General features: G+C 45.5%; 2 protein-coding genes across 23 annotated transcripts in view; both read right to left on the bottom strand.

Annotated features, from left to right (window-relative positions):
* Positions 1-14: 14 nt before the first annotated feature.
* Positions 15-4398, bottom strand: LOC108005242 (uncharacterized). Its single transcript, XM_065864371.2, has 12 exons — positions 4158-4398; positions 3966-4104; positions 3803-3910; positions 3107-3734; positions 2780-3049; positions 2559-2720; positions 1634-1907; positions 1437-1575; positions 1269-1376; positions 584-1211; positions 252-521; positions 15-187 (listed from the first exon to the last, which is right to left on the bottom strand). Exons 1-12 carry the CDS (start codon positions 4349-4351, stop codon positions 21-23), a joined length of 3087 nt encoding a protein of 1028 aa, XP_065720443.2. The 5' UTR covers positions 4352-4398; the 3' UTR covers positions 15-20.
* Positions 4399-5286: 888 nt separating this feature from the next.
* The window catches only part of Msp300 (Muscle-specific protein 300 kDa), a 108991-nt gene continuing 87849 nt past the window's right edge, over positions 5287-26428 (bottom strand). For 10 of the 22 annotated variants that reach the window (XM_070999586.1, XM_070999587.1, XM_070999594.1 and 7 more), the window contains 11 exons: positions 25788-25898; positions 25229-25393; positions 18023-25168; positions 16721-17026; positions 14374-14631; positions 10147-13115; positions 9469-9507; positions 8527-9153; positions 7667-7808; positions 7365-7432; positions 5287-7156 (listed from right to left, as the gene is read on the bottom strand). In XM_070999586.1, the coding sequence (XP_070855687.1) occupies positions 6916-7156; positions 7365-7432; positions 7667-7808; positions 8527-9153; positions 9469-9507; positions 10147-13115; positions 14374-14631; positions 16721-17026; positions 18023-25168; positions 25229-25393; positions 25788-25898 (12072 nt within the window). In that variant the 3' untranslated portion in view covers positions 5287-6915. The remainder of the gene's footprint in view (positions 7157-7364; positions 7433-7666; positions 7809-8526; positions 9154-9468; positions 9508-10146; positions 13116-14373; positions 14632-16720; positions 17027-18022; positions 25169-25228; positions 25394-25787; positions 25899-26428) is intronic. The other 12 variants (XM_070999589.1, XM_070999588.1, XM_070999580.1 and 9 more) reach the window with 7 other exon arrangements.

Genomic DNA, 26428 nt, shown 5'->3' on the forward strand with positions numbered 1-26428 from the left:
GATATGAGGTATGATATGGTCTAATTGCGATCCACAAAGTCCAGCCAAACGCCCCCTTTCAAAGCAGCCATGAAGTAGGTATCATCGAACTGATTATCCTGGCGGGTTTTGGGGTTAACCTTAATGTCAAAGTTTCGCACGATTTCCACCAGGGCGGCCTTAAGTTGGGTGAGTGCAAAACGCATGCCTGAAATAAGACAATGATTTTTTATGGATACCATTTTCCTTTAGGCTAGGTTATCCTAGCTTACCAGGACAAATACGTGGTCCATCGCCAAAACCTAAGTAGACACCCTGATCCCTGTACTTCTTGGCTCCACCATTGACCTCCAGGAATCGCTGGGGCTTAAATGACTGCGGATCTTCATAGTACTGGGGATCGTAGTGCAGGGCATTAACTGGAATGATGACCACATCACCGGGATAAACCTTAACGCTCACTCCATTTTTGTTTACAAACTCGTAGGGCTCAGTTACCACCTTGCGGGCAGCCATTAGAGGAGAGAAAAGTCGTAGAGTTTCTGGAATATTAAGTAACCTCCTTGTAAGTTTATAGGTTGTTATTCCTGAAGTACTAACTCACCATGAATGCAGGCCTCAATGAAGGGCAGTTCGCTCAACTGTTCAAAGGACAGCGCGGCAGTGCCGACTTCCTCCCTCAACTTTCTTTGCTCCTCAGGATTACGTCCCAGTAGGAGAAGAGCATGGGTTAGAACCTGAGCCGTGGTCTCAAATCCGTCCGTAAGGAAAGTCATGGTATGTGAGGTCAACTCCACAGCGTCCAATCCCTTCTTCTCTTGCAATTGCAGCATGTAGTTGAGGAAGTCGTCTCGCTGTTGTCCTGGATTCTCCCGCCTCATTTGGATGCACTTCCTCATAATATCGTAGAAGAACTCCTCCACCTCCTTGGCGAAAAGGCTGACGCTGTAGAAGTTCCGAATTGGTGGCCAGAGATTGGCCACCACTGTGTAGAATATGAATCCAAAGGACTGCTCAAAGACCCGCTTGATCATTCCCACCAGGGGTGTGGGATTATCTGTGAAACTCTGGGCGGAAATACCCAGAACACAATCGGAAACCACTTCGGTGGTATAGTGCAAACACACTTCCTTGGCATTCAGACCATCCGAGGGGGCCATCTTTTGTTGCTTTTTCAAATATTCGGCAAATTTTTTGCAAACGCGTTGGGAGACCGGGTAGGAAGCTTTGACCTTGGGTGTAGTCGAAGCAATAAGTGGCTATACTCATAAGAAAAAACCTAAACTTACCCGATTGGCCGAAAGTCCGGGTGTAACCTCCGCCCGTCTTTCCTTCCAGGACTCACCGGTCAAAATGAATGGATTGTTAGCCAGGATTTTGTCCGCCTTTTTGCTGGTCTGTTGGGAAAATAATATAACCTATGCTCTTAAGATACTACATTTTTCATTACTACTTACAAACTTAGACATTTCATTATCATGGAAACTTCGGAAGTCATTAACCAATATCTGGTGCGCATATTCCGGACTTGTGATCAAGAGTTGTGGCATTCTAGTCTGGAACACCCCCACGATGCTATCAGTGTTTTTGTACTGCCTGAAAGAAATGCAATCAGTAAAAAGTTAATTAGGTTTACTATCTACTATTTACTTACTCGTAGATTTCATCGATGTCGTAGACCACGTTGCGCTTCTGGGTGAAAATGCTGGGAAAGCTGCCCACAAAAGGCCATGACTTCGCAGATGGTATGCCACGCTTCTTCCAGTAGTTAAAGTTCCAGGTCAGAAAGATATAGATCAAGGCCAGAAAGGCCGCTATGACGAACAGAGCCGTCGAAATGGGACACATGGCACAACCGCTCGCGATCGCGGATGGAATCAAACTGAGACTCAATTGGGCAACCTCTGTCGTTTCAATTGAACTTGATATCAGTCAAGTGGATGGCCAATGGGAACCAGATGGAATCACCCAGTAAACAAATTGATCAAATTGCCCAGACCACCACATTTATATTTATGATTTTTATAAATAGCACTGGTTCTCACTCTGCGATAAGACCTGATTTAGTTATCAAGATCAAGGGCCAACAAATATATATTTATAGGTCACAAACTAATGGCGATAAATATGTTTTTAAACAATATGGTTTCTCTGATAACAAAATGTTTTAGAACATAAATCGTCATACAAACATTTATTTATGAAATCGCTTGGCGAGTATAAGCTAATACAGTATAACAACTTATCAGCTTTTTAAGTTGCGATGATAGCAAAATGTTAGAAAGCTACAGGCAGGTAATGTAATTTCATGAAATGTTGTGAAATTTGAAGGACTTCGTATCTTTATCACCCACTCGTGGGAAATAAGTCAAGCTTTTTTAATCATTTGAATTTTTGAAGCAGGTTCACCCTGAAAAATGATTATATTTTCGATTTATCATGCACCCAAAAAACGAAACTTGAAGTAGTAGCAATAAAGGTGCTTAATGGAAAGATTGTGAATTTTTTTCTTGACGTATTAAATTATAAGCAATGTTAGTTAGGGCAAATAAGGAACTTAATTTTTTAGGTCTTTTATTATCGCTCTTTAAAGTCTAACCAAATGCCGCCTTTCAAAGTGGCCATAAAGAAGGTATCATCTATCTGATCATCCGAACGGGTCTTGGGATTAACATGGATATCGAAGTTTCGTACGATTTCCACCAAAGCTGCCTTAAGTTGGGTCAGTGCAAATCGAATGCCTAAAACGGAAAGATAGGTTTTATACTTTTCTCATTTTTCCTTTAATAAGGGTACCAACCTGGACATATACGCGGTCCATTGCCAAAAGGAAGATATACCCCCTGATCCCGGTACTTTTTTACACCACCGTTTGTCTCAAGGAATCGCTCTGGCTTAAATTCTTGTGGATTCTCGTAATACTGTGGATCGTGGTGCAGTGCTTTCACCGGGATAATGATCACATCTCCGGGATTCACTCTTAGAGTAACCCCATTCTTGTTTACAAAGTCGTAGGGTTCGGTTACCAGTTTTCGTGAAGCCACTTGTGGTGAAAATAAACGCAAAGTTTCTGCAAAAAATAATATGTGGTTATCTATTAGATACCATTTAATTAGGAATATCTTACCATGAATGCAGGCTTCTAGATAGGGCAGTTCGGTCAACTGCTCGAAGGTCAGATCCTCACTGCCAATCTCCTCCCGTACCTTTTGCTGCTCCTCGGGATTACGACCCAGCATTAATAGGGTATGTGACAGAACCAGAGCTGTGGTCTCGAATCCATCAGTGAGAAAGGTCATTGTATGGGCAGTAAGTTCAGCCGCATCCAGACCCTTTTTCTCCTGCAAGTGCAGCATATAGTTGAGGAAATCATCTCGCTGCTGTTCCGGTTTTTCCTGTCTCAACTTAATACACCGCCTCATGATGTCGAAGAAGAAGTCCTCTGCTTCCTTGGTGAAAAAGGGAACGCTGTAGAACCTCCGAATTGGTGGCCAAAGATTGACTAAAACGCTGTAGAGGATGAACCCAAAGGATGAGTTGAACACTCGCTGGATCATTCCCACTAGAGGAGTTGGGTTGTCCGTGAAACTCTGCGCGGAGATTCCCAGGACACTATCGGAAACCACTTCGGTGGTGAAGCAAAGGGACAGTTCCATTGCATCCAATCCCTGAGAGGAGGCCATCCTTTGCTGCCGCCTTATATAGTCCACAAACTTTTTGCACACACTCTGTGACACTGGATAGACGGCCTTGACCTAGGAAGTGGGGTATTTGATCGGATAAAGTTGAATCCATTTAAATCATAACCTAATCATAACCTTACTCGATTGGGCGATAATCCTGGTGTGATCTCCGCCCTCCTCTCCTTCCATTCATCACCTTTTAGGACAAATGGATTGTTTCCCAGAATCTTATCCACAGTTTTGTCCACCTATTGTAAAACTTTAATAGATTAAAGTTCCCTCCTCTAATCTGTATCCACTTACAGAATTCGCCCTTTCATTGTCATGGAAGCAACGGAAATCGCCGGCGTAAATTTTGTTTATAAATTCCGGACACATAACCAGCAGCTGGGGACTTCGTGTGGTAAACACACCAACTATTTTGTCCGTATCTTTGTACTGCCTACGAGTTAAACAAAAAGTATAATCGAAAACACTTAATCTCACCGCACATACTGATATATTTCATCGATGTCGTAGGCAACGTTCCGCTTCTTGGTGAAAATGCTGGGAAAACTGCCCACGAATGGCCATGAGCTGGCTGTCTGGATGCCTCGCTTCCTCCAATAGTCGAAATTCCAGGTGAGGAATACGTATACCAGGGTTAAAAACCCTGCTATAAACAGCAACGTACAGCAGATCGGGCACATGGCACATCCGATCTATAGGGCAGACGGAAACTAACTGAACCGAACCGACTATCAGCGTTAATTGAACGTGAATTGAAATCAATTAATAGGTACCCTGCACTGTATGAACTGTTTTAACTGTTTGGGTTGGTAAAAAAGCAATTTAATAAAAAATGTGAACAATGTGAATTATAAATTAAACCTTGTAATTTTGGCTTAAATTAAAGAGATTTTTATATTTGAAAATTCAAAATACTAAAGATTTCTATGACATACTTATACCAACATTCTCCTATTTTTAGTATTTATAACTAAGCTTTATTAATGTATAAACAGAATTTTTAGAAATAATCTTTAAAGAAATAACTTTGTTTGTTAAAGAAGAAAAGCAAATGTTTGACACGCCTACGTTACGTGTTGCATTAACGTAATGACGTCACGCCAAACGTGTATAGCAACTTGTTGCACAACATATTTTTGTTCCGCAGCATTGTTGCGCAACATTTTTTTTTGTAAGTGCACTTTTTTTTGTTGCTGACCAAAAATACCAAAAAGCCGGTATTTTTTTTAAACAATTGAAAGTTTTTGCTATCATATTTGCGCTCGAAACATTATATTTTTTTCAACCTTATTAAAAATGTGGATCCTCCACTTGTTTTTGCGAGTATATGGCAATTGCAGCACTCCCACAAATGCTCGTCCTGCGTCATCATATATTGATTATCCGAATAACCCTTATCTTAAAGATTCGTAAGATTTCCACCAGAGGAAACCCCGGTCTCGACACTTTTTCATACCCCTATTGATCTCAAGAAAGCGCTCTGGTTTGAATGCCATCGGATTCTCATGGTACGATTTATTAACTTCATTTGTAATAATTATCATCTGGAAGTGGGGACTTATTCCAGTTGCACTTTATCTCCTTTAATACTTTATTCCCCATAAAAACGCCTTACTTTTATTTTTATTTTTTTGTTTAATAATCATAATGCATATAAAGGTACAGTTGTTCACAAGAAAGGAAATCTTAAAATGCTACATAAATTATATTAACTTGATAACGGCTCATTATTTTATAACCAGATAGAAGCAGCAAAGTACACAAATTTAACATTTAAATCATACTTAATTTAATACGTAATAAATCGTATAGGTCTAATAAATAAATGTATGTATTTTCTCAATAATTGCTCAAGCTTTAAATAATAAAAAATAGTTGTAATAAACAAGTTGGGTAAGTATAAGGCAAATAGAATTAGGTTTATCAAAAAATATTAACAACAAAATAGGTAATTTATTACTGGATGGACTTACGTCGCTTGTCTATTTGCAAATTGCATTTTTACGATTTTTTTTCAAAGAGTTAATCTTTTGTTTTATGAATTTAATTTCATTTTTTGTATACGCATTTTACATTTTTTCTTTACATAGAAAATTTGTTGGTTGGTTTAGCACCGGCATAGGACACTTGCTTCGTTTTGTTCAATGCTCGTGGCACGCACGTTTTCCCATTTTTTTGGGTGAGAGCAGGCTAGGATGGTCAATGTCTATGGGTAATTTGGAAATGAATATCAGGAATGCTTTGAAATGTCTAGCCCCCTGATGCCGGGTTGGAGTTTAAGGATCGGAGGTGAACACAGTGTCCTGTGGCTGGCGCACTGCAGTTTCTCCTTCCCAACCTTTGGCCGTGGGAGAGAGCTTGGCCTTGGGTGGAATTATCCTTTGGCAAGGGGACTTTAAGGGCCAGAGTCTAAAAGGTAGCCAATGCATCTTGTGCACTGCATCGCCTTGAAATTGGGAGAAAGACGAGCAGGGAACTAGGTGCCTTGGTAACCAAGTAGTTCTCCAGGCGATTGGTCTATGTGGGTCATGATTTGTCTTGGGTTTCGTCGACCTCTCTAGCCCATCGATGGCAGCAGGGACTTGGGCTTCGTTCCTGCAGAAATGTTCCACGAAATCTGCAGGACCTCCAATCACAACTCCGTGCTGCCATAGATCTCTCTTATAGGAAAACGTGCGGTGATGAGTAAAATTTTCGTGTGCGTATTTTGATTTTCGTTTTAGCTTAGTTATTTTTATATACAAAATGTTTGGGTTCTCTATAGATTTCTTGGGATCATATATCTTGGGATTATATATGAATATATAAATTGTTTGCTGTGCAAATATATATGTATAATGTATATATCGTTTTACAAAAGTTTTGTTTCGTTACTTGTCGTTAGCTTGAATAGTTAGTTTATTCTTTTTCTTTCATGTGTTTCATGTGTTCGGCTTGTCGAGTCTGTTCAGTAGGTTATATACAAATTGGTTGTTTTATTAATGCCTCTAGCTATTGAATCTCTACAAAATTACATACAATTACAAAATGTGATAAACTACACAAATTTACAACACTTCCATTTCATTACTCAATGCAAATATTTTTTTTTGAATTTTCTTACAGGAATTTAGCTTACAAAAGGCATCTTTTTATATCTTTTGGGTACTGATCAATACAGTTCTATGGTTAGGGTTCAGGGGGTTTGGGTTTTTTGTTCTTGTTCATGGTTTCATTGCACTAATCCAATTGCAACTCGACAGCTTTACGTGGGCGGTGGTCCATGGGGGTACGACAACATGGGCTCCAGGCTGCGCGCGAAGGTGTTGGAGAACATGCAGGTGTAGTCCTCACCGTGGGGCACCAGAGTGGCCACACCTAAAAGCAGCAGCATGAGCGCCTGAATGGGCAGGGAGGCACGTGCAACGCGGCCTAGGAACCGAGCACCGCGCGCCAGAACCGTGGTATTGATGACATCGCCATCGACAGCATCGCCATCGGTGTTGCTAGGGGTTCGAAAAATAGATCTATTAGTTGATGTAGAAAATGGCATTGAAATAACTACAAGATCATGCATTTACTGAGGGAAAAACTACAAGTGCTTTTCATTTACCACAACTATATAGTGCACAAGTTGCTTTAAACAAAAGTATATATCAAACTACGATGCATGTGTGTAACAAGAACTTAAAATCAATTTCTATAGATATTTACTTTGCATTTTCTGTGTTTGGTGCGGCGGCCTGCATAGAAGAGGTTGATAATGTAGTATTATCCAAAAGCTATATTGTTTTGCCATAAAGAAAAAGAAAGAAAAACAAATAAATTATAAATAATATAAATAATAAGGGGGGTAAAGTTTTTTAAATATTTTCTCGTTCGACTGCCAATTGGATTCACTTACTTCTGGTGCGCTCACAAATCAACAAATAAAATCAAATATTTTTTAGGACAAATCCATTTTTCTTTTAAACGGGAAACCAGGGTATTGAATAATTAAGAAAGATTGGACTTACCTCACTCGACAACATGTGCAGTGGCACTCCAAGATTATCGCCTTCGTAACCCAGGACGGCGCCCAGTTTTACGATATAGATTCCGGATAGACGACGCAGGGATTGGAGACGCAGTCGGAGATCGGTCAATCTGGAAAGGGTTCTGGATCATTTAAAACATTTGCATAGGCTCTTGGCGGTTAAGTTTGGATGAAGGGTTAGAATGGGCGGACGAAAGAATTTTGAGTACCAAAAAATACAACACAAAATAATATACGCAACAAAAACGGCAACACAAAATATGTGTAGAGGCAAAAACATATGATTGATTTTGTATAGTTGAGAAGGTAAAGCTGAAATACGATCTACGAGATAAAACCCAAGAGTGGGGGGTCTAGAAAGTTTAGTTTCGGGGAAGTTCCAAAGGGTTTATCTATCCTTACGGATAGTTTTAGTATAATTTGGAAGGGAAGAGGAATTTCAACTTCGGGAGAAAAGTTTGCGAAAGTATTTTGGGGAATGTGCAAAATGTGGGGGGATATTTTAAATGTTTAAAAGGCAAGCAATAAAGGCCAAAATAATTTATAATTTAAATGGGAGAATAGCACATAGGTGAATGGTAGAAAACTAATACTAATGGGTGTCTACAAAATTACGGATTCCAAATAAATTATTACCATACACTAAAAAAAGATTTCCAAAACTAATCGAATAAAATCAATATAGAATCTTAAACTACATAGAATACAGAATTGATTTTCCGCCCAACTAACTTAAATACCCTTTCCCCCTCGTAGAATCCCTTATTTCTGCTCTACGCTGAAGCGGCACCCACGAATCGTTTCGTTCCGCCCTCGGAACTGGCCCACTGGACACCTTACCTCTCGTAGGTGTGTTGGGACTGCTCCTCGGAGCCCTCAACTGAACGCAGAAGCTGATCGGCGGCATCCTGTAGGCTCACCACTCGCGGTTCGCATCTTTCCAGTTCGGCTCGCAGATCCTTGAACTTCTTAAACTTGGCCTCCAGCACGGAGCGCTCCTCGGTGAGATCGACGGGCTCGGAAGCCTTGATGTTCTGCTCTGTGCTCTGCAGCCAATTCACCAGCTCATCGATGGTCTGATGGAACTCACTGTTGCCCATCAGGGCGGTCTGGAGGAGACCTTGCCATTTGGTCGCATTGATGCACACATTGTTCCAGCGCTCATTGTCCGCCTCCAGACGAGATCGCAGTTGCCTGGCCTTTTCGGTGTCCAGGGTGTGCGTGGCCAAGTGATCACCGACCACATTCAGGGACGATATGATGGACTTGTGACTCTCCAGATCCAAGAGGAACTCGCGATGATCCTGGGTGACATCCTCCAGCAGCTCGATATTCGAGGGCGGAGCTGACTGGGCCTTCTGGGTGCTCTCGGCGAACTGCAACCACTGCTCCAAACGCCACAGATCGTTGTCGATCTGCTGCCAGTTTCGCTGTGTGCAGAGCGGACACGTTAGCCGGCCGACCTCGCTAAAATGGGTAGAGAATGGTATAACAAATTAGTAATCTATTATGACAAATGGAAAATATACAAGACATGGTTATGATAATCATTTATTTGTTAGCTTAAGCTTGCCCTGCCAAAATCCATTGATCCGATTTAAGGCATTCTAGGCATATAGGCATGTAGTTTCCAACCTCTTGCTGTCCTCCACCCTGGAGACTGGCAGCCATTTGCAACTCGCTACCAGCTTTTGTCTAGTGGAAAACCCCACACAGAACACAGGATCGGTTTAGACAGCAGGGGGTTGGGAGTACAGCCCACCAACAGGTAGATACACTTACTGTATGCAGTTGTACTTGTAGGATGCAGGTAGGTGGCACCTGGTGTACATCATCATGAATGCGCAGGTTCGAGTTAAGCATGGGTAAGTTTTTTGTTTTGGGTGTGATTATGCGTGTGCGTGTTTTGACATAGAGAGAAGTAGGCAACAGCAAGATGGAAAGCAATAAAACAATTTGTTAGTTAGTAAACAGACCCAAACACCAACGGAAAAATTATATTCGGTGAGACGAATATATAATATATAGTAGAGCTTGCCAAACCACAAGGGGTAAAATCCATTTTAAAAATATTTTTCAATTGAGTGTATTCGAACACAAGTCATCTATTATAATATGATCCATTATACAGGATGCCGTTCGTATTTTAGTAATTTATATAGGAGCATTTGAGACACATGTTGGAAGGAAAATTCTTAAATATGCCACTTTGACTCCATGTCCATGAAATTAATAGGTTTGATTCTTATTAAATTTGAAAACCATCATATAACGGGCTGCAGAAATATTTAAATAATTAAAAAGACCGGTTGAGTTTTTAAATAATTGGAAACATTGAAATGAACTCATAAAATTTTGAAGTGACTTAAAAAACTGATAAAGAATGTGCCCTTGGTTTAGCAAGACCTTAGTAAAATATATCCCAACAAAGGTAATACTGATATATATAGCTCATCCTACCTTGCATTTTGATCGTGCTGCTGTCGCGCCTTCCACTGCGACTGCAGTGTATCGAAGCGCAACGTGAGCTCTGCCACGGTTTCCACCTGGGCAGCCTGGTTGTCCGCCTGGCACTCGGTGAGCAGCAGCTGGCTGAGATGCTTGACCAGCTCCGTGGAGGATTGGGCATTGCCCAGCAGCTTGGCAATCTTTTGGGGTCCCGGCTTGCGGGTCTTGTCCACCACCGTGCGCTGCAGCTCGTCCAGATTGTTCTGGCACTCTGTGATGGCCGTCTGCAGTTCCATGATGTAGGCATCCTTGGCGGTGATGGAGGTTTCCCTCTGCATCTGCTGGGCCTGGCGGAGTTTCCTCTGGGACAGGGTGTTGACCTGGACGGCGGCGTTGGCTGCTTCGTTAACTGGGACAGCGGCGGCGGCTGCCTGAGCTGCCCGGGTCACCCAACTGGTCTTGAGGGTCACAATGCGGGTTTGCACCGTTTGCCAAAGGGTGGTGTAAGCGGACACCAGTTCCAACAGCTGTTTCAGTTGTGGTTGCTGCTTGGTCCTGGTCTTGGCCTCCTGGGCCAGGTTGTCCGCCTGCTGGACATGTTGCTGGGCATCCTGCAACTTCTTCTCCAGACTATCCAACCGCTGGAGCACAGCCTTTGGCTCCGCCTTGGAGGTCTGCTGATCCTCCACACTGGGTAGTTGTTCCAGGGCCTTTTGTATGGCATTCAGGGAGTTGGTGGCCTCCAGTTGGGCATTGTTGAACTCCCGCATGAGCTTCGCATCCTTGTCGATGGCATCCAGCAGGGCATGACAGCGTGGCGTCAACTGGCGCCACATGCTTATCATCACCTTGGTGGGCAGCGTTAGCTTCTGGATGTTCTCCGGCTCGACGCCAGCACTCATAGTCAATTTGGCATAGATCTGCTCCAGCTGGCGCAGATTCACCGACTGGCTTTCCAGCTCCTCCAGCTTGGCACGGAGTTCCTTCTGCCGCTCCTCTAGCTTATGCTTGCTGTGGGACTTTTGATCCCTTTCATAGCCGGCTATTTGACTTTCTTGTTTACCCAGCCAATTCTTATGCTCGGCAGTCAGCTTGATGAGCTGCTGGAGTAAATTCCAAATGGTCAGGATGCGGGCCTTTCGCTCCGCCGACTGACTGCACACGTTCTTCCAACGCTGCTCCAGATTTTGGGCGGAGGCAGCCAGACCGGAAGTGTTCACCTGCGTTCGCCAGCTGTCGGCATCGTTGAGAAGCATCTCTACGAGATTCAGAACCTCACCCACATTGCTGCTGTGGTGCTCAATAGAGCGTTGGATCTGCTCGTGCTCTTTCAGCTTGGCCTCGATCACATTCGGTGTGTAGCTTTCGAAGTTCAGTGGCTTGTCCAGTTGGGACTCCACCTCGAAAAGCCAGGCGCGGATCAGGGCGATTCGCTCCTCCAAGCGGAGAAGGGTCATCTTGAGCTCACCAATCTTGGTGGCCTTTTGCTTGCACAGGTACTTGAGACGCTGCCAGCGATCGATGAGAGAATCGCTCTGCTGTTGCACCTGGGAGCGAACTTCTGGCTCGGAGTAGAGGGTGAGCAGTTCCCTGCTGGTGGACAGTAGCCACTCTCTTTCCTTGTCCCTCAGCTGCAGCTCAGAGTTGATTTGCTGCTCCAGCTGCTTGGCTGCCTGTTCGGGATTGGTCATGGCAGTGACATCTGCATCCTTTTCCACACGCTGCTCCAAGCGTTGTAGCCACTGGGAGATGCGATCGTAGCGGATTTGGTAGTTGGACAGCAAGGAGAGGCGCTCCTCGATCGAGTTGATCAGGTTGGCCAGCTGGTAGTCCAGATCGGCATGCTGCTGCCAGAGCAACCAGTTCCTTTGGCGAATGGTCTTCATGTCGTGCGGACTGATGCACTCCTTAAGCTCCTCCTGGGTCACCGTCAGGCTCTCCAGGGCGGGAACTTGGGCACCCAGTTGTACTCTCTGTGCACGCAGGGCGCCCAAAAGTTGTTCAATGGCAGCGGGTTGAGTGGGCAGGGATTCACTTGGATTGGCATCCAGAAGCTTTTGAGCTGCTTCGAATTCCTGCTGCAACTGGTGGACTCGGTGTTCGTAAGTCTCTGATAACTGGGTAACGCGCTGCAGGAATCCTTGCCAGGTCTTGAGGGCGGCACGGAGGTTATTAATCCTCTGGCCAATGCTGGCCTGCTCCATGCGCATGGCGGTGGCCAGGGCATCATCACAATGCCGGGCCAGCTCCTGCTGCTGCTCCTGCAAGGCCTTGCTTTGCTGTTCTCCCTGGTCCAGCTGCTGGATCATCGCATCCAGGCGGTGCTTCAGATGCGGCACTCGCTTCAGGTGAATGTATCGCAACTGCAGGGCATTACGCTCTGCCTCCCGTTGACGCAGCCAATCCAAGAGGGCAGCCAGCTGCTGGCGATAGGCATTCCAGCCACTCACACGCCGCTCCAGCTCACCATTTCGCTGCATGATCCTCGAGAGAGTTTCATTGTGCAGATTGGTCAGGGCCTTGTACTGCTCCGATAGCTCCGATTCCAGTGGCGTTTCCGAAAGCACACTCTGCTGCGAGATGAGCAGGTTCTGATGGATGGCGCACAACTGCTGCTGTTCCCTCAGGCTGCTGTAGTCCTCGGGAATGGCGCAGGAGAGGAAGGACTGGACGTGCTGGAGGTACTGCCTCCACAATCGCAGGGCCTCCGAACTGTTTTGGCTGCGGGCAAGTCGCGTGGACAGGCGATGGTATTCCTGGAAGGTGTCCTGGAATATTTTCTGCCACAGGGCCAGAACCTCCAGGACGCCATCATCATCAACTGCTCCGGCCACCGAAGGTGTCACTTCGTTGTTCTGATGACGCTCCTTCAGCTGACGCAGTTGCTCTTCCGTTCTGGCCAGTGTTTGGAGATGGGCTCGCAAGGCGGCCAGCTGCTCCTCGCTTTCTTTGGGATTTTGTGGCGCTTCTCGGGAAAGGTCCTGTGGAGAGAAGAAATCAAAATTAATATATGTTTTCCACTGGTCAGTTTGTTGTCTATTCTTTTTGCATCGCTAATTGGCCTGACCCTAATACGGCTGCTCGGATGTCTCCGGTTACCATTTGTTGACTTCGTCCGTCTGTCTGTCCACTCCATGGCTTCCACAACAATGGCAATCAACGTGTGGCAGATTGCAACTCTTTCCGCCAACTGGCAATGACCTCATGCCAACGACACGCGCTCCCAGTGGCCAACTTCAATTGTCTGAGGCGTCGATGAGGGGGCAGGAGTTGTGGGAGGAGTTGGGTTTTGGTTTGGTTTTGGAATTGGGAGTGGGGGAGGAAGGCGAACCAAACTGGTTGGCATGTGCCATGCAAATGAGACCACAGTGGGACAAGGTGGCTGGCAAACCTCACCAATAAATGCCCAATTTGGTAAGGTAAGTTATTGAAGACATTTTTATGGGTCTTATCAATGAAGTTGATCGTTAACACCCCGAACAGTTTTTATGATCGTAAATCAAACAGGCTTCCGTTAGTTTTATGGTGGTTTTGATTTTAATGACAGACTATACATAAATAATGTATTGTTTGTTTGTCAAAGAACTTGTGTACTTGATGTTGTTTGAGGAACCTATTATCCTATATCATAATTAAGGTACCCTTGAACTACTTTAGAATATACTATTATAGTAAGAAAAGCAAAAATTACGGCTTCTTTACATATTTCCATAAAAAAACCCCATGAGGAGGTAAATATAACGGCAGTAAGTTTAAAAACAAAGGACATACAGCCCTCAATTATACAGTCTTATGGCCATAAAATATTCACCGCCCTTCCTGCAGGACAAGTGTCAATTACGATTTTATAAGTTTTTCACTGGACAACCAGTCAGCCCCCAGTAACGCCAAAAAGCATATTCACGCCTCTTATCAATCAATAATGATGAGGACCATACCACGGTGAGTAGGTGAGTGGGTTGCCAGGACCCAGAGCCCAGAGCCCAGGGTACACGAAAACTTTTTCAACTTTTAACCCACTTAAAATAGCATGTCCTTCGTATTGGATTAACAACAACAACGACAACAATAACACTTGCCGGCTGTTTCGTTAGTGTGGGAATTTCCACACGCCAAACCCGAGCTAACATATGCAAAATAACCATCTAAACGAAGCTATAATCGATAGCTGGTTAGGATGGATGGTTCCCCCAGGTTATCCCCCAGGGTGGCTTCATAATTATATTAATTTTCCCTTACCTGCTGCACATTGTTGAAGTATTCCTTGGCCAGAGTAACCTCCTTGTCCAGTTCCTTGCGCTCCTTGTCCTGGGTTTCAGCCACATTGGCCAGCGTTGTGATGGCATCCTTGCACTCCGCCAATCTCTGACCCAGTGCATCCAGTTCACCCTGCATCAGGGCCGAGGCATCCAGGCCCACATCGGCGGCGATCTTGGCCACAATGTCACGCAGTTCCAAGATTCGGTCATTCTGGGTCGTCAGGTTGTCTTGGCATACCTGTGTGAATAGGAATATAGAGATGGAGAGCGAGTTAGCTAATGAAGCCCAGGGTCTAGATAATCGCAACCACTCAATTAACAGAGAGGCATGTATCTCTCCTTAAGCAGAATCTTCTTGCCAAAACAAGTTACCAGTTTAGCTATGTATAATTATAAAAGATTCCGAATATATGACTGCCTTATAGATGATGTTTTATTGTGTTTTTGAAGTCTTTAATTGTATTGCCTAATGCTTCGAAAAGTGTCATTCCATTTTAAGTCTAACATATGAAGTCATTTTGTCTTTATATTAATCTACAGAATTCATTTCTTTAAGAATGCTTTTACTGGTCACCCTAAAACCTTTAACAATGCCAACTGTTTTAACTAATAATTCCATTTGTGTGATTAATTATGTTTTTTTTTCGTTCTCTTTTAAGAAACACCCTATGAAGTAACGTTGAAATATACTTTTAAATTAATTCCTTAAGTATGATTCTATTGATCACCTTAGAATCCCCCACAATAGCAACCATATATCAATTGCTTTCATTTAAAATTCCATTTGCATGATTATTTCTAATGTTTTCCCTACCTCTTCCACCATCTAAAAGTTCTTTCTGAATGAAGAAAACCCCGATGACCAGCACACAATTATATTGGATGGCTGGCAAAATGTCACTTGTTTATATTTAACTCGACGACGGAAAGTATTTAGCTCAAGCCGGCCGGGCTGGCGTTCCATTTCGCTCCCCAGACCCTTATCAATTGTCGTGCTGCGTTTGTCGAGTGCATTTCCCTGCTCGGCAAATGGTAATTAGGGCTGTGCGAGTGCCCGGCGCACTTTCGATTTCAATTTGAGAGGGAAAACAGGTCACTCTACTTGCCGCTGAATAAATTTTCTAATTTGGAGCACTAATGCCGGCGCTTCGTAATGGCCGTCCGCCCTATGATATCATCTGGCAAGTATTTGCCGATGCTTTATCACGCCGAAACATAAGCAAACAAGCGCTTAGAGAAGTGGCATTGAAAATCTTAACATACTTAGAGTATTATGAAATGTTTTTGAGTTTCTACATTTTCTACATTTATCTTCTTTCGGAGCTCAAGGCATTTGCGGACCTGTTCCCGCTGATTTTCTGTTGCTGCTGCTGCTGTTGATAAAGCTGCTATGTATACAAAAATACCATAATACGGAAATATACCCCCGACATCGGGTTGATAAACTCTCCTCCTGTGTGAAATGACAGTTGGTTTGGTTTGTGCCTGCCTGTCCGAAAATATAATTACACCATCGTGTATAGGCCCATAATATAATGACCCTAATGATCAATAAACACAAACCGACTAACCGAGTATGCGTTAATTTTTTAAGTAAATGCTGACAAAAGGAAAAGAAAATCGTACGACGATGTCTGTTTTATTTACCCAAGCATAATTTATGACACAAACACAACGGAACAGGTAAGCTCACATATGTATGTATGGCGGAACTATTACGAACCGATTACATTGACGCGCCCGAAAAAATTGATAGGGCGCGTACTACGGAGAAAATCAATGTAATTACTAGCTTGCCCACCCGCGTCTCCAGTGGGCAATTAAAGCGTCCCATTCTGTCCTAGTTTGCCGCCAAAATAAAAAAGGCCACCCGATTTGGCCCACCAGTGATGATATAGTATGAGTTTTTATTCGGAAAACGGAATACAAAAATGCCTCAAACTAAAGCTTACTTTTGATATCCTTATCTTGAAAAGAACTTTTTTAAAAATAAAAAAAAAAACATTTCAGGAAGTGTACATATTTTAATAATGACCTAATTCTATATGAAATGATTATATATACCCCCTACACAAAATGACTTTAAGAATGTAAGGTTCTAGAACATTTTAAAAACATATTAATGGTTTTTTTTCTTTGCATTTAGAATGAACTAGTAGTGACCCATTTCGTGTCCCTTTTGTTTGTTCAATTATTGTCATTTCCTGTTCAATATTTCACCTATCCTGACAAACAGGTCGTTGGCATCACTGTCGCGCCCACGCGATACACATCACTCATACGACCCGTTCGCCGGATGGGTCACGGAATCACTAGGAGGCACTCACCTTGGCATGTTGCAGGGCATCCAGGGGCTGCTCCAGGGACTTGACCGTGTCCATTTGCTGGTCAATGGAGTTCTTGACGGCCGCTGAGGCGTTGCGGTACTTGTCCCACAGCTCGACGGCTCTTTGGTAGCGGGTTCGCAGTTGCTGCAGATTATCGCTGGTATCGTTCCAGGCGACTACCGCCTCCTGGACCGCCGACTCGATCTGCTCGACAATCTGGACATCGCAGCTCTCGATCAGAGGTTTGGCGGCACCCTTTAGCTCATCGATCAGTTCTTCGCGGTTGTGTAGATCGCCAGCGAGTCCCTGCGAGGGGTTAATATCCGGATTAAGATGGATTAGTCGAAAGTATATTGTATGGTATATGGTTTTCCGACCGCGACGGGAGATACGCGCTCGGTTCGAAGTTAACGTCAACTGCGGCCACGATAAACTGGCTACGTAAAGAGCACCACATACGGCGGGAGCTTACGAAAAAGCTTGGGGAAAGTTTGATGGCGGTATAGCTTTTTATTCCGCTGGGCAGCGGGCACCATACACAATTCAAACAAAACTCGGATGAATTATATATGAAGAGCCCAGTCTACTTCGTCAATATGTTGGATTTTTAATAATATGATAAATGTTACAATATTTAATAATTAAAATAACCATTCAAACAAAACGGGTGTGAATTATATATGGAGAGCGGTCACTTGGTCAATAATGTTGAATTTTTGGTTATCTACATCAATTATCAATTTAATTTTTAACTTCAAAATATTTTACCTATTCCAATAAATTAATTTTTAATTGGGTTTTAAAGAAATTTAAATACATTTATAATAGTAAGTTAATTTATACCTTTTTCTACCTAGGCCACTATAAGTCATTTAATTTAGTTGAACTTAATTTATTTAGATATTGGTCGGCTTAACAATTATGTTAGAAATGAAAAATGCTTTTAAAATATTATTATATCTCTTAAATATTATTATAGAAACTAGAACTTTTTAGAAAATGCACACTTTTTAAAAAACAATGATTTTATTTAAATGTTTATAATCAAAGATTTCTTTGTTGTACTTTCGTAAGATGTTAAAGATTCAAATATCTGACTATGACTAAGAGCTCCTAGGGAAATGTTGCGGTTTATGTAGCCAATTTCCTACAGGGAAAACAATGCTGATAAGCAGCTCGCGAAAATTCCTCTCAGCAGGTAGTGAGATAAAAGGGGCAGCAAGATAGGACTACTATAAGATACCATCCGAACCCTAACCGAGCGCGTAAACAAAGTCATAAAACATAGGGCCGAAAACTTACCTCCAAACGCTCCGTGGCTTTGCGCAGGCGCTCGTAGTCGACTTGACCGTGCACCCGGATGAGTTCCATCATGAAGTCGGTCTCCTGGACGGATCCGTGCACCAGCTCCAGTTGGCGTTCGTAGCGCAACCAGACGGCCAGACGATTCCGCAGGATGCCCATGATGTTTGTGCACTTGCTTTCGAGGAAGGCGTGGTCGTCCTGCAGCTGGGAGATATCTCGTTCCAGCTTTACAGGGGAAACGGACATCTTAAGACGCATGGGCAGGGTGTGAAGCATCTGGCGGATGCGCATAATCTCCTGCCAGCTGGTCACCAGCTCCTCGCCGGCGCCCTGGCAATCTGCCACGGCTTTTTCGAGTACATCGGCTCCCTGGCGCTCGGCGGCTTCACATTCATCCAAAATAACTGAGATCTTGGCCTGGTGTTTGCGCTGGTTGCTGATACCCTCTTGGATGGCTTGCAGTTGGTCGCGCAACACAGAGGCACCCTCCAACTCCTCGGCGATCTGGGTGCTGATCTTGTGCGAGAGGGCGAATAGTTCACCCACTTTTTCCGGCTCAATGGCAGGCTCTTGCAATCCAATCCGACCCAATTCGTTTCCAATGAATCCAACGCGGGTGCGGAGCACTTGGACTCGTTCTATGTACAGACAGAGTTCCTCCTCGTTCTTGATCACACCCTTCATGCTGGTCATGGTCAGGTAGATCTCCTGCAGCTCCCGCTCCACCATCTGGAGTTTCTCACCCGCTGGCACATCCTCCGACGACAGGCTCTCCACAATGTTGTGCTGGATGAGTTCGATGGCCTGGGCCACCGCCTGCCAGCGATCCTCCAGTTGGGCATGGAACTGCCGCTGGAGCATCTCATCGGCCAGTGGAATGACCTGCAGGGATTTCTCGAAACTCAGTCCAGTATCGGTTCGCACATTGTTGTGGAGCTCAAAGCGGGCCTTGATCTCCCAGAATTGACGCATATGCTCGATGGGCTGCTGAGTGGGTTGCGATGGGATCTGAATGTGCCGCAATTCCTGCTCCGCTTCGCGCACAAAGGCCTCCAGTTTATCCGTTTGCTGTTCGTACTGCACCCAGATTTCCTTGAAGACCAGCAGGCGATGAAGATACAAGGCCACCTCCTCACGAAGTTTGAGTAGCACTATCAACGCCTCATTGGTTTCCTCCACGAGATTGGGGGCCTGCACCAGCAGCTGCAATTTGTTGGCTATTCCCGAAAGCTGCGTCATCTTCACATAGTGATGTGAGATATCATTGCTCAGGGACTGATAGAGGGTGGTATACTGATCATAGTCTGCGGATGTTACGGCAGACAGATCAGGGACTCTCTGTTGAGCCACCTGCAGCCACTGGAGTTCATCTCGCATGCCCTTCTCCAAAACAGTCCAGCGGGATGCAGCCTGCACTAGTTTGGAAGACCTTTCGGAGGCCTTATCCAGTAGACTAGTAGCCCTGTTGTAGAGCTCCTTGTGCAGCTCAGAGTGCTTCTCGCGCGTCTCACTATCGATGTTCTCTTCCAGGGACTCCAACATGGCGCGACAGTGGCTGAGATTCACGAAGAACTTCCTCTGTTTCTGCACCTCGTTGTTTAGCTGTTCGAGGGAACTAGAAACTATGGGACTCTCAACCAACTTGTCGGCCAAAACAGTGATTTTGGTGAACTCCTTGAGGGTCTGCTCGTACTCCTCCGCCAGGGATTGCAGTTGGAGAACACGTTCTCGCTCTGCCTGGATATTGTTGCCAATATTCTTGCTGGTCTCGAAGGCATTGTGCACATCCTGCGGCATCTTTTTGCCCGGGAAATCACGCTGGAAGGCTCGGGCATTTTGGCAAAGCTGCGCCAACTGCTGCTGGGCCGCTTCATGATGCTGCTCCAGCTCATCCAGCTGAGCGAGTTTGGCGGACAGAGGATACTCCTGGTTGATCAGGAGATCATAGCTCTGCTGGAGATGGGCCAAAACGGAGGACACGTTGTATAGGAGTACCTCGAAGCTGTGCCACTTTTCCAGGTCATTGCTATCCTGCACCTGGTTCTGTTGCGTAACCTGCTCCACGGCATCCACATGCTCTTTGAGGCTATCCACGCATTGCAGCAACTCCGGCTCAGCCTTGGACAGCTGTCGCTCCAATTTGCCGACATTCTGTTTGATAGTGCTGAGCTCATCGTTGAGTTGGTTGTAGTTGTCCAGCTTCTCCTCGGAAGGTCCTTCATTGGAGTTCTGCCGTATGAGGTATACACGATACTCGATGGTTTCCAGCCAAGTTGACACCTTCTCAATCACCGTGATCACAGTGGTTTGAATCACCGTCTTGTCACCAGTCTTGATGGCAGCATCAAGATCCTGAAGCCCCTCATTGACCTCTAAGAGACGTTGTTCCGTAGGCAGTTCCTTAATCTGTTCAGATAAAGTGGCCAAATGGAGCACATTGCTCAGCGGAGTGGCTTGTTGGGGCGATGCCTGCTTAAGCTGCTTGATGCGATCACCAATGGCTTCTTTGGTGGAGATCAGGATCGGCTGCTGCTGGTTCTGTTGCTGTTGTCCTGGATAGTGCTGCAAACTCTCGCTCATAATCAAAGCCTGGGAGAGCTCAATGGGTGTCTTGTCCACACTGGTGGTGGTACCAAACCAAATGTTGTTGGGCTCACCACTGAGATTGTCCGGTCCCGGGGTGATGGGCACCACTAGCTCCTCCGTAGGTGAAGCAACCTCTTCGATGGTCACCGCCGAGGATGTGGGTCCGGCTCCAGAGCGCTTATTCTGCTGGGAAGCGATGAGCACCTTGTTCTGCTCGGTGATGTGCACTGGGAGATCCGGATACTCATCATAGACTGTGGTCTTGGTGATTTGAAGTTGCACCCGTTGGGCCTTGGAAGTTCCCTCTTCTTCGGGTTCAATGGGAGTTTCCACGACGGGTGTTACATGAGGCACGTCTTCAATCTGCTGGTTGGTTGACACCACAATTCCAGATTCTGAAAGCAACTCCGGTGCGATTTCCACGGTCACGCTGATTTGCGGATCCTCTGGCAGCTGCTGCTCCACTTGAGGCTCATTCTCCTGCTTCTTTTTCTTGTCCTTCCTTGATTTCTTATCCTGCTTGGGAAGCTGCATGGTCTGAGTGTATTCATAGACCGTCGGCTCGGCCGCAGATGTATCGGAGTCAGCGGGAATGGCCACTGTGGTCTTGACCTCCAGTTCGTAGGGTTCCGAAACGGAAATCGAAGTGGCGGTCAGAGAATTGTCATCCAGGGATACGGGCTGCTGTTCTCCACGAGGCGATGTCTGCATCTCACCATCGGCGACTTGCACCAATTCCACCGTTGAGGTCTCTTCATGAACTGTTTCCGGTCTGACAAATTCAACATGTTCCGTTGGCTCCGGAGTATTGGTTTGCGCATGGGTCTCTGTGGTGGTGGTGGTTTCAGTTACGGTGGATTGTTCGCTGGTGCGCACTGGCAGATCGGTGGTCATATCCTTGACCAAATCCTGGACCAGAGATTCTACCACGTCACTGCTGCCTGGCTCTGCTGCGCGGGGCGAATCCTTCGGAGTGGTCTGCAGTTCCTTTTCGATGGTGGTGGTCACGGTAGTTTGGCTTGAAATCTCTACGGTTTCCGCTGGTTGGCCACTCACATCGGTTTGAATCTCGGTGGTGGTTATCTCGACTGCCACTGGTTTGTCTTCGCTTCGGGGAGTGGTTTGTGCCTCAGTCTCCGTAATATCTACAATCAAGGTTTGCGATTCATTCTCCTGGTTATCTGGTTGAACCTCCAAGCTCGTCTGCACTGCAGTCTCATCCAGTTTGGGTTGATGCTGTGGGGAAGTCTGCACGGATTTAATATCCTGCTCAACTTCAGATTTTTCAGCGGGCGAGGGAACACGCGGTGTGGTCTGCTGCTCCTCATCTTCCACCAACGCCAGCTCCACAACCTCAGTGGGAATAACCAATTCAACCAGAGGCGCCCTTGGTGATTCCGAGGGCGAAGAGACGACTGCATCTTCCACCACCTTGACCTTCGAGTCAATTTCAATACTGGACAAATCGCTATCGGGACTGATCTCAACAATGGACTCATGGCGCACGGTGTCACGTGGTGAATCCAGCGGAGAAATGGGCATTTCTGAGTCAACCTCAGGCTCCTTAACGAACACTTCCACAGCCTCCGGCTCAATCTCTTGTTCTGGTTCTTGCTCAAGCTCCTCCTCGTGTTTTGTATCTCTTCTCTTCTTTCTCTTTCGACGCCGCTTGGCGTCAGCGACGGGAGCAGCCGAAGTCTCAATGATGGTCATGCTAACCTTGCCGGTGGTCGGAACTGTGGTCTCCTCTTCGGTGGTGCTTTCCTTGCCCAGAACAACCTTCAGCACACCAGCACCATTGTCCTCCAGGGAGGGTGCGGTGATCTGGAAGGTCTTTTGTGGAGCAGTTGAAGCTGCAGCCTCTCCAGAGATGAAGAGTTGAGTGGCGGCACGCAGATCGATTTGATCAGGAGCTGGCTGTTTTTCAAGGAAGGGTTCTTCTGGCTTTTGTTCAGTCTTCTCGATTGTGTCAATTACTGTCAATACCTCTGGTTTCTGTTGTGGCTCTACTGGTTCAGATTCCACAGACACTGATTCAACCTCCTCCAATGGAACAGGCTCTGGTTGTTGTTCTTCAGTCTTGATGGTGGAAATCTCTACAGTCCTTTCTTCAACCAGAATTTCCTCAGGCTGAGTTTGAACAACATCAACAACTGAAGTTTCAGTCGGCTTTGAAGATTGTTCCCTTAGGGCTGCGGAGAGAGTCTGCTCGGCTTCCAGGAAACTCTGAGTGTCACTCTTGGTCTTGGATTCAGTAGGCTGTGATTCTTCTGCAGTCAAATCCTGTATAATACTTTCCTTTGGTAATTCCGTAGGGCTCGTGATGGTGGTTGTAGTCTTGGTTATGGTAATACTTCCAGTGGTAATGGGCTCTGGCTTAATCTCAACAGCAGATTCCGGTTCAGTCTCTTCAGGCTTAGCTTCTTCAGATTTTGTGCTCTCTTCATGAGGTGATTGTGGTTCGAATTCGTAGTGCTCCAGGGTCAACGAGTTGCCCGTTTCTGGACTGGTTGGCCAAATCTCCTCTACTGGCATGGAGGCTTCAGTCTCTGATGTGGTTGCTGGTGCTGCCAATTCTTCGATGTGCTGAGAGAAGTCTATGTTGGTGGGTTTAAGATGATGTTCCAGTGGCCAAATTTCATTGATATCTTCAACCACTGTTTCGACATCTAGGATTCCTTGGTTGACTGGATCTGAGGAGTCTTTGGGTTCAGCTACATCCGCTGTTGGAACATGAACGGGACTGGTAGTGGCAACTTCTACGGGTTGTTCAACATCTACTTGAGGTGCTGGCAACTCTACAGGTGCTTCTTTAGTCGTTTCTGTTGTTGTTGGTTGTGGTGTCTGTTGTTCTGGCTGTTCTTGTTCTTGTTGTTGTTCTTGTGTGGTTGCTATTGTTGTTCTTGTGGTGGTGGTGACTTGGTTAGACTCAATATCAAATACCTGTTGCTGCGGTTCTGCTGTTGGCTTGCACAGATCCGTGGCAACTTCTTCGATGACAACGCCGGGTTCCTGCATCAAACGCTGGAACTCCTCCTCGCTTACCACTTTGCCGTCAACAGTTCGCACAATATTCACGTTAATATGCGGGGCTGTCTCTTCCTCGGTAATCTCAATCTCCTCTGGCTCCTCGACCACCTCCTCGGTGATGTGCTCCTTTCCGTCGATGATCACAACGCGCTTGATAATCTTGCGTGTCTTACGGATCACCTTGCGGGTCACCTGCTGCACTACTGCTCGGATGGTTCCTTGGGTCTGGACATCGCCGGGCTGCATGGGAATCAGTTGCGCCTGGGATCCTGGAACAATAACTTCCTCGTACGTCTCAATTGTGGGCTCCGTTTCGAATTCCTGCAGGATCACACCCTCGGGCTGAGATGAATCCACCACTGCACCACGTGTTTGCTGTGTGATTACAGTGTGGACACTGCCCTCCTCGGGATCAGCTTTGGTGTCCGTGGTGTGTACATTCTCCAGGTTAATCTGACCCGTGGAATGCACCTCAATATTGCCATCCGAATCGCTGATTGTCTCAATGGAGCTGACCTGCTGCTGCTGCACAATCTGTTGACGGGTTCGAGTGACTTTCTTGAGCACAATATGCTTGGTGCCATCGGGTCCAACGATTACTTCGGTGGTGGTCTCATCTGGCTCCACGAAAGTGGTCTCGAATGCTTGAGGTACATTCTTCAGGATCAGTTCGGTGGCTCGATCCACATCGCCTTGGGGTCGCTGATGATAGCGAGCCTCAATCTGGACATCTTCGGGCACATCAGGCACATCCTTGTTGCGAGTGGTGTCGATCTGGATGGTCTCCTGGCCATGCTGCACAGTCTGCGTAACCATAATATTCTCGGTGGGGAAGCGCTCCTTTTGGGTTTGGAGAGCTACCTCAGCGGTTTCCACAGCGGGCTCCTTGAAGCTGGTCTGCGCCTCCACAGTGGCGGTGGTCACCTCCCGAACTGGGGGCTGTTGCAGGCTAAGCGATGTCTGTGTCTCCACATACACACCACTTGGTTTGATCTCCTCCTCGGGCATGGAACTAGAGTCGATGGTGTTCTCGTTGGACTCGATGGACTCATGCGCCTCTGGGCTCGCCGCTGGAACTTCCGTTGGTGGCTTGATGAGTGAATCAGCCAGCACACGCTGCCGTTGGACTTCCTCGCTCTTGGCCTTTCGCAAATCCACGATGCGCTTCTCGATGGTAAAGATGCGCTTAGTGGCCACTGTGACCTGTTCTCGCAGAATGGTAATGATGCTCTGCAGCTGCTCCATCAGCGTGTCGGCCAAGGGAGCCACATCGGGTTGCGATTGCAGGTGTCGCGTTTGATCCACCAAATCCTCCATGGACTGCTGGCGATCCTTGAGGGTGCGCAGCAGTTGCTGGCTCCTCTCCACCTGCGACTTAAGCACCTGCTCATCCGTGCTGCTATCCGAAGTGGTTTCGAAGGAAGCCAGCTCCGCGGAAACCTCGATGATCCAGCGCTCTAGTTCCAGCAGATGTTGCTGGTACTCGTCAATCTCCTGCTGACGCTTCTTCTGGCCATGCATAGCATTCTAGATGGGTTACAGGAAAATAAGAACTGGAAGTTTAAGATGAAGATATTAACTACTCACCGCTATCATGGTGATGCCTTGCTGAGTGCGGCGTAGTAGCAAATCGATGCGATCCACGGTCTCGTTGAGCAAACGCTCGGTTGCCGGATCCGTGGGTAACTTCTTCGCCTGGGCCTTCAAATCGATGGCGTCCCTTTCATGTACTTCGAGATTGCTTTGGATTAGCTGCACATCGGGCGTATAAAGTACAGATTTCAGAAATGTGTTTGTAACAAACGTAAGAACAAATTGTAACCATTGTATTGGGTTCTAGGCCCTACAAAATTTAATATTTAGACAGCAAAAGGTACGACTACTACAACTGGACAGTACTAACAACAAAAAGGGGGATTCTGTTCAAACAAAAAATAACCTGACAAAAAATGTACGATTCTATATGGAGTGATGCGATTGAGTTATTAAAATTCTCTGACACACGCCAGCATCCAATAATCGTTTACAAAAGTTATGTACAAGGTGTGAGTATATTTTAATTAAATATTAATCTAGCTACTTTGAATACATGCCGAGTCAAGCATCCAAAAAGGTGAGTGTTATTTGGGCCTTAGACTATCATTACCTTCAATCCCTCTAGCATGCCCTCCAGGCTGCTCTGGTTCATATTGGCGATGCCATCCTCGACGCTCGAAAGCGATTGTAGCAGTTCGTCGAGTTCTTGCGTAATTAGTTCCTATAGTTTTTTAAATTTTTTTCATTTTGTTGTTGGGGAGATGGTGTAAAAAGTGGGTTAATATTAATTAAGATTGCAAATTTTGATAGATTATTGCTAAGGAACGAAGTTGATGTAAATATTTGTGGCCGGCTTCTATACATATACAACATATGTACATAGAGTAGCATAATTATATATGGATATTTATAAAATTCAAATGGATGCAATGCACAGCCATATAACAAGATGGAATCTTTTTAGAGAATGCTAATAAATGCTTTTTAAAATAACGCTAGCTCTTAGATATAACTTCGTTTAACGTAACGTAACACATGCATTTGGCATAAATAGTAATCTTATTTTAAATGGCGGCATTTTATGAAGTAGGCGTTTAGACAGCGGATAGACAAAAGTACCAAAAGCCGCGATTCTTAATGTCTGTCTTTAGGTAGAGAGTTTGAAAATTAAATGCAATGCTTGAGTGATAATTAAACTTACTTTTTTTCGACAATATATTTACAAATTTATAGAATCCTTGAAAATACTTT

The sequence above is a fragment of the Drosophila suzukii genome, chromosome 2L (genome assembly GCF_043229965.1).
Source record: "Drosophila suzukii chromosome 2L, CBGP_Dsuzu_IsoJpt1.0, whole genome shotgun sequence".
In the NCBI taxonomy this organism is placed as follows: Eukaryota; Metazoa; Arthropoda; class Insecta; order Diptera; family Drosophilidae; genus Drosophila; species Drosophila suzukii.

Coding starts and splice junctions, on each gene's coding strand:
- LOC108005242 (XM_065864371.2), bottom strand. CDS start 4,351: ATGTGCCCGATCTGCTGTACGTTGCTGTTTATAGCAGGGTTTTTAACC. Junction 4,105..4,157: donor GACATCGATGAAATATATCA/GTATGTGCGGTG, acceptor TTTAACTCGTAG/GCAGTACAAAGATACGGACA. Junction 1,377..1,436: donor ATAATGAAATGTCTAAGTTT/GTAAGTAGTAAT, acceptor TTTTCCCAACAG/ACCAGCAAAAAGGCGGACAA.